At 39.4% G+C, this 7820-nt stretch overlaps 2 protein-coding genes across 2 annotated transcripts; both read right to left on the bottom strand. All coding sequences in view use genetic code 11, as the record gives it.

Annotated features, from left to right (window-relative positions):
• Positions 1–2901: 2901 nt before the first annotated feature.
• EGR_00084 (hypothetical protein) lies at positions 2902–3597 on the bottom strand (the record flags this gene model as incomplete). The annotated part of the gene is made up of 2 exons (XM_024489333.1): positions 2902–3206; positions 3591–3597. 2 exons carry the CDS (start codon positions 3595–3597, stop codon positions 2902–2904), a joined length of 312 nt encoding a protein of 103 aa, XP_024356011.1.
• Positions 3598–7200: 3603 nt separating this feature from the next.
• Positions 7201–7748, bottom strand: EGR_00083 (Potassium channel subfamily K member; the record flags this gene model as incomplete). The annotated part of the gene is made up of 2 exons (XM_024489332.1): positions 7201–7274; positions 7481–7748. 2 exons carry the CDS (start codon positions 7746–7748, stop codon positions 7201–7203), a joined length of 342 nt encoding a protein of 113 aa, XP_024356010.1.
• Positions 7749–7820: the final 72 nt, after the last annotated feature.

Raw genomic sequence — 7820 nt, 5'->3', positions numbered from 1 at the left:
GCGAAGGATAAGAGGTATTCTTTGACAACGGGGATAGAGAGGAAGGTTGAATTTGGCAGTTAGGAGCCACTCTTCGAAATCCATATCTTCCTCGAAAGGGGGTAGGTCAGCGGGCGCTGCCACCATTGTGGAGCGAGACTCCTCGGTCTCCGCTCCCCGATTCCTAGCGTTCCTAGACAAGCCCGATTGGTTTGCTTTGGACATCTTTATTAAAGACGACAAGATGTATAGGGAAAATACAATATTCAAGAAGGAGGGGAGGCGCAGTCACTAGGTAAGGGAGAGGGCGATCCAGTTACCAGGTTCGAATTTCCTGCTTGCCTCCTCCCTGAAAGGCCCTTTAAAACAACATAAGTATTATATATATGGTAAAAGGGGTAGAGCAATACGCAATTGCCAATGTTCAGTTAAATTGATGACTGGAAGGTTTGTCAAGCAGCATGTGGGAACATACCTTATTCGACTTTCGGCTAAGTAAAAATGTGAGCTTAGGCTTGTGATCATTGTCTACACTTTGGTGCACGCATCGAGGGATACAAATTAACGCTAACAATAATTGATACAAGATGGGGATAGAATTGTATAAATTATTATGGGTTTACGTAATCTAGATCTCAATCGCTCGAAAATTGCACCAGGTAACTAATACTTTTTATAACTACCTATTGTAACGTACATTTTGAGCATTGCTGTTGGGCGCTCATTTGGGATTGATTATACATGCTCTATTAGAATCTTTGCAATATCCGGGGTAATTAAATACAGTTGGGTCTTTCAATGTATTAAATGGGGTCATTACGGAGTAGCAAAAAAGGCTGATCTGTTTGCCGACTTGGAATCATAAGTACTCAAAGCACACAAATAAGCATCTTTGACACAGTATCTATGATTGCGTCAATTGTACGGGAGGTTTACTAAAAATTGATTAACATGAAAGCATCATGCGTCTGACCACGGAAAAACTACGATTTCTATCTAAAAAAGGTCAAATCATTGGTGATATAGTGTTCCAAACCTTCCACGAGGACCGAGAGGCTATGGCATTGCCCGGACGCGTAACCAAAGCCGAGAGTTAAAAAAACAATCAAGGTATTTTAGGTCAAACCCGAGCACTAGTTGAATTTCGAGCAAAAGAGCCCATTGATCCCCACAGACAGCATATGCGATCAACTGCGTAAGGTGCAGTGCTTTTTTATTTTCAGTTGCAGTGGAATTTTTTCATTCGAGTGGTGCTCCCCATGTTGTGCTTGAAGGAGAATTCACCAAACAGCAAAACAGGCTTTTGTTGTTTAATTTGAGTCAGAATATAATTAAGTAGTAATGCGTTCGTACCTATAAAATGCCTAGTTAAGGTAAAGGTAATATCATTCTCCGGAAAGTGATGAATTTATTGCTTATCATTGCATTGTTTGAAGGTAATGTAAGCGAGAACAAACGGAACGAAACACTCCCTACTTAGGGCCCAAGGTTGAAAAAAGGAATCGGTTATAGCGATGTGAGAACTTACCACAAGAAAAAACTGCATTACGACAAATAGGGCGCTGCAAACGCTGTCAAACGTGCGAAGTAAGTTTAGAATGAATCGAAATCTATCGCAACCATAACCATTGGCATTTCACCTCCGACCATTCACCGCTAGCCACTTGCATGCTATTTAAATGCAGACGTTTAACTTCTAATTCCACCTCTCTGTGCGCAACTGGAGTACACCATTTCGTGCGTGCCTCTACTTATAATGCGAGTGTATTCAAATTAAGGGTATTTTCGAAATGCGGAAAAAAGTATTGCTTTAGTATACCCCTATGGCACTACGTAAAATATTGTAAGAAACTCCAATGATTATTAGGTGTCCAAAGATAAGCCAGCTTTTGAGTTCAATTTCAAAAAAGCACTATCGAACTGCTAAACGGCACCTTATGCGCCTAGACACAACATCCTCCTTTGGTTCCCCAATCGCTGGTCTCAAAGCTTAACCCATCTAAGTAAGTATTCTAAAAAGGTCTGATTGAGTGTTTTTGTAGCGAGCCCTTTTAATGCCTCAAGGTAGTGTTGTGTGCGATGAAGCGGTAGTAATTACATTTCAACAAACCACTGAACTAACGAGTATTCACACCTATAACGTCTCCGCTTGTTTAAAATATTGAGGAGGGTAAAACTGTACGATAAAAATAGAAGAGCATATTTTTGTAGTGACAGGTCAAATGTGAAACGCTTTTTTAAAAGTATTAATGCTACAAATACTTGAATCCATGTTTATACAAAAGCTTCACCTACGGTGTCGTCAACAATGGTGAAATAGAGCCACGCGGTTCAACCGAAAGGCCTCAGAAGGGGCCTCAAAAGGTAGACTAAGTAGAGAAATTAATTTCAAGTTCAAAACTGCCCAGTTCTTGCTAATTAGCTTGATAGAGGTCATGTTGAATAGCCGGTAATCATATCCACTTTTCGAAAAAGAAGTTTTTGAGAATTTCTTCTGACGGCAGAGCACGCGGAAGCGCACTGATAAGGAAAAGCTTTTACCCTAGTGGGCGAGTGGCCGTGTGCAAAAGCATGGCAGAGTTGTTTCGGCTGAAGCAAATTATGTCAGAAATTTGGTTGGATTGAAATGGAAAAACCTAATACAGATACGGATTGGCTAAAGATTTCAAGATAAATTATAAATTATTTGACATCCGAAACATTCTGATGACAACGATTTGGAAAATTTAGAAGGGTCCCCTGAACGTTGTCAACTTATTGCATTCACGTAACATTAATAATTTGTCTTTATCAATGTATTTGTTCTTCGACCAATAAATCAGACTTGGAAAACTAAAAGTGATGTAGCCTCATTTAATGACATTTACTGGTGTTTCATTTACACTTTATGTTAACATAATTGATAGTTTTTTTAGTGAAAAGTCATAACGCCGAGCGATACCCGAGGGAGCGGGACGTGTTGGCACGCGTGTTGGTGGTTACTATGATGGCTGCAGCCCCGTCGGAGGGGAGTAGCGGGTTGGTGTCAGTGGTTTCGATGACGTTAGCCGCCTGCCCCTCCTCCGGCCGCTTGAGAATGCCCATTCGTTGGCCAATTCGACGCAATTTGTTCATTGCCTCCTCCTGCATGAGTTTGAAGCACATTGCGAAGAATGAGAGACCAATAGCAACATAGAAGACGAGGGTTATCATCTTTTCCTTTGGGTTTTCTGAGTCTATCTTTGTACCTGAAATGGATAGAGGATAGTGTACTTAGCCATACAGAGGAACATATCTTTCCTGACGCATGAAAAATAAAACCACACTTAGCAAGGAAAATATAGCTAAATAAATCAAAAATTAAAGAGTTATCATATTTGCATGAAATAACACCCATCATATACAAATGTCCTGCAGCATAAAATAAGATAGTGCACATAGTTAAGTTTTTCACTAATTGGAAATAACCGTCAAGGGCGGAATTTTGACCTCTGGTGTGTTGTATGCTAGTTAGTTATGTTACTGAGCTATTCTTCACGATTTCTTACCAAGAATATTAGCCACTCAGATCCAAAAATCAGTAGCCAGTACTGTGTACAATATCTTAGAAAGCACTAGAAGCCGGAACTCACCAGACATCGCTTTGTACACTTCTGCAGACTGAAATCAGCCATCAATCAAACATTATGAGCGCACTTTTCATGCATTTGCTGGCTGCGAAATTCAAACTATTCAACCGTTTCCCGCGTCACTTTCATTACGGTTTCTGGAAAAATCATTACTAAGCAAACTAAGTATCTCCTTCATTGGAAAACCTGTATTAAAAACGATACTGATCCTTCGGGTATGATAAGGGATTCATCAAAGGTTTATAGTCTACATGAATTCTCAAAAAGATACACAAATTGAAGTTGATATCGATGTTGCTTAGAAATAAAAACCCAGTGGAAGTACTGGATAGCTCGGAAGTATGACAAATTGAAGGATTAAGCTACTGTGGGCATTCCTGCAAGGCCTGCGGAGATAACCACAAATGCCTCGCTTCACTTGTGCCCACGGTTGCGCATACCACCAACAAATCCCTCGTAGGAACGAACAGAGGGAGATGATAGACATGCAGTGGCCTGATGTAGAGTTGGGGAGACAATGTGAGTAGATCGTTTCAAGGAAATTTGTGCCCGGCACGACAAATAAGTTTAGACTGAAAGTTCTGTAGAACCTCCCCAAAGGCATAACCATAAAGATAAATATGGAAAAGGGACAACAGTCATGATGGTTACCACTTAACTATAGTCCATGTGGATTTCAACCGAAAAATATGTTTTCATAAAACAGTCAAAAAAGCTGCCTCTAAGACCATAATTAATGCCATCAAGGTTTTATTAATCTTGAATGAAATTTGCCTCTGTATTATTTTACAGGGATCAATCGCACTCAGGTTGTGGCGTAATTTAAATGTAAGGCACGGCTCTACGACAGAGGAGCAGTGTCTTACATTGCGGTCCCCTGTTTTATTGTACAGGGGTCAAATCGAAGCGCGTCGACCACAAGACAGTTACAGTGGGATGGGTGCTTTTCTTTACATCATTTCAAGCCCATTAAAACCAAGCAACACGGTGTGATAACAATTTATTTCGCCTTTTATGGCTCCAGTTGTCTCACTAAGTCAAAATACTGCCTTAATTTACAAGGAACAGCATATGCTTCACAATTACCTACGCAATAATATCGTAATGTCCGCATACAACTAGTATCTTTAGGGCAGTAATAAAAAACTGACTAATCTGTAAATAAAATAGCATACATTTAACATATTACCAAGTGTTTTCTTTAAAAAAACATATTTAAACTACACCCCCTTAACGGATTGCATTCCCATTCGCATTTGGCAAAAGTAGTCTAGGAGGCAACCAAGTTTAGCAGCATCAATCTGAACTTGGGACCTTCTAAGAGATGGAGTGAACCCCTGATGGGAAAGTAACCGTTTACGGCATGGCACTGGTGCTAATTCCGGCGACAACTTGTATGACCATCAATGCTAGCCCCTGAGAACACAATTTAAATGCTAAAATGACAGAGCAATAAATGCATCGTTTAGGAGCACTCATTCTTGCTGGCAGATAAGACGTATTAGTATGTTAATAAGTAAAGGTTGGGATATTGTTGGGCAATAGCCTAAAAGCAGTCCCAAATTCGCACAAAAATATTTAGCGCCCCCGATTACAGCAGTTCACTTTCTCGTCCCAAATAAACAGGTGAAGGTTTATTGCAGTCATTTTCCGACTTGCGTGCTTTAATTGCACCCAACATATGTTTAATATATTTTTTTAATTCCTTATGTTGCAGTTAAAATCAGGTGAAAATGTCTTAGTCAAAAATAACTGCAAATAAATCTAGTCTAGAGTTTACCCTAAGATAGGGACCCATTTCTACAGCATACCAAAATGTTGTAAATGAGATGCGAATACTTCTTTTAGAGGAAAAGTGGTTTGAAACCTACTTTTTCCACATTAGAAGGAATTAAAATATAGTAGCTGTAATGCCCTTTGATACATCAATAAATGATGCTTTTCTTGTCCTACACATTTGCTTCACTGGCACTTTATCCAGTGGTGATTTAAATGCAAAACATATTTTGGAGAATTAAAGCAAGTCAGTGGCCAGTGTCGCCAGCCTCGGATTTAGCTTTAGGAAGGGCTAAGTGTCAAGGGTAAACCTTCGTAAGGCAAAGTGATTCCTCCTACTTCCTGCAGTGAAGCTAGCTCGCGATTTTTAAGCGAAGAACAAGCAGTCACATGAAGGACATTCTTTTTTTTCCCCCGAAATACAGATCTTTAAGTCAACAAAGCGGGCTTAAGGCTGCAGTTAACATGTCTGCCGTCTACGACCCCTTTAAGCTTTTGCGTCAAGGATAAATTTGTTCCTCAGCATTTTTTCCACATGACTTTTTCAAAAAGTCAGCTAACAGCATATAAAAAAGGAAATGACCCCAAAACAAATATATCTCTAAGGATTAACTTTAAAATAAAACACCAAAATGACCCTACTTTACAGTCTGGGGTAAGTGTTGACCAAGGGAATAGAACAAAACAGTATACTTAACGGGATTTATAGTTAATATGACGAAAACGTATACCACTATTCAGAATTCACAATATCTTCTGTTTGGAATCTACGATATGGCGTAAAATAGAGCTCCTATTGAACACTGAAGGCAATCCTTAAAAGTACTTTACTTTCGAATTTTATTTATTTGCATACAGGAAAAATTATACTTTCCTCATTATAATATTCACGAAATCTGTTTACATTCATTTCTAATGGAGCCATGTAGTTTTCAAATAGATTTCTCAGAGGATGGAGATCGGGGAAGATCCGTCGCTAATTGGCACGATAACTGGTAAGTGAAAGCACGGACTGCGGGATGCGAAAATGCGCCATTCTGATTCCAAGTCTTCCTGTAGTAATGATGTTAACATCAGCAGCAATTCTCGTTCCAATTTTTGGAAACAAGGTTTGTTGCCATTCGGACTACGAGTTGTGGATTCCGGCGGATTTTATAAAGTTAGGGCAGCAACCGCATTGAAAACTCTCTTTGAAGCAGCATGTACACGCTGGGCTCAAGACTCGAAAACAACACACTGCTTTCTTTGAGGTGAGAGTAAAGACGATGCTCAGATTATCGCAGTGGAACAACTCAAATAGTCAACGGTTATGTTGAAAACGAGGATACACGAGGGAAATAACGCCCAACGAATGTTAAACAGGGTGTATTTGCACACAAATCGACGAATCTGCATTTTTTTCAGAGTTTAAATGCTTCAAAATTTGGATGGGTAGATGATAGTTACAGTAAAAGCATTATCTTTGACTGTTAGCCTTCAATTAAGTTTGCAGACAAGGCGAAGTACGAACCCAACTTTGAATAAGTCCATTAAATACATATTATTTAGAGTCCGGACAATTAAATTTTTATCGTAATTGGTTTAATTTAGGCGCGATAATTCAAACTGTCTTTTTTCAGTTTAGAGTAGAACACCAAATACCTAATCTGTTTTAATGGACATACGTAAGCAGAAGCCACTTTGTAATAAAACATGATAGTAAATGTTCTCAGGCCGATGAAGTACCAGTTTTCCAAAAAATACACCTACAACTCTAGCAATGGTGTCCTAGATTTTTTGTAGGAAAATTAGAAGATAACATGACCAAAATGAAACCATTTTTAGCTCCTGAAGACACCTATGATACGTCAAAAATGCTTCCAATCGACGGCACTTCCTGCGAGCAATGTAAACCGCACAGCACTAACCTTTCTGAAATTCATTTTAGATAATTTCTTATTTGTGGTAGTGTGCCCATCACAAACGGGATTGTATCAAAGCAGCTAATTTTAACTTTGCGTCTATTTGACTTTAAGTAGTCGTATTTGAGTAAATGCAAGTAGCAAGTGCGAAGACATCTTACAAGATCTCAAACTTGTCAGCTCTCAGCAAGTATTGAGTCAAGATGCCATACCCACCTGGAACGATATCTCCGAATCCAATAGTTGATAAGGTGACAAAACAGAAGTACGACCACTTGATGTAATCGGGATTCTCCCACATGCAAAAGACCGTGGCACCGATCAGGATGTAGATGAACATCATACAAAGAGTGAGGCTTATCGGGACATTAACTGTTTTATCATCCGACGATGGCTTGGGTACATTGTGAATGATCAGCTTCCGTTTCACACCGTTGTGGCTAGGACCATTGTTGATCCCACTATTTGAGGTAGAAATGTTCATGTTTTCAGAGGAAAGGAATTTCTTGTATGGTCTATTGTAAGAATCTAGGCTCGAAGACTGTGGAATAATTAA

Source organism: Echinococcus granulosus, assembly GCF_000524195.1.
Source record: "Echinococcus granulosus chromosome Unknown EG_S00001, whole genome shotgun sequence".
NCBI classification, from domain to species: Eukaryota; Metazoa; Platyhelminthes; class Cestoda; order Cyclophyllidea; family Taeniidae; genus Echinococcus; species Echinococcus granulosus.
Note: the sequence above shows the minus strand (reverse complement) of the source record. Positions and strands in the feature narration are given on the sequence as shown.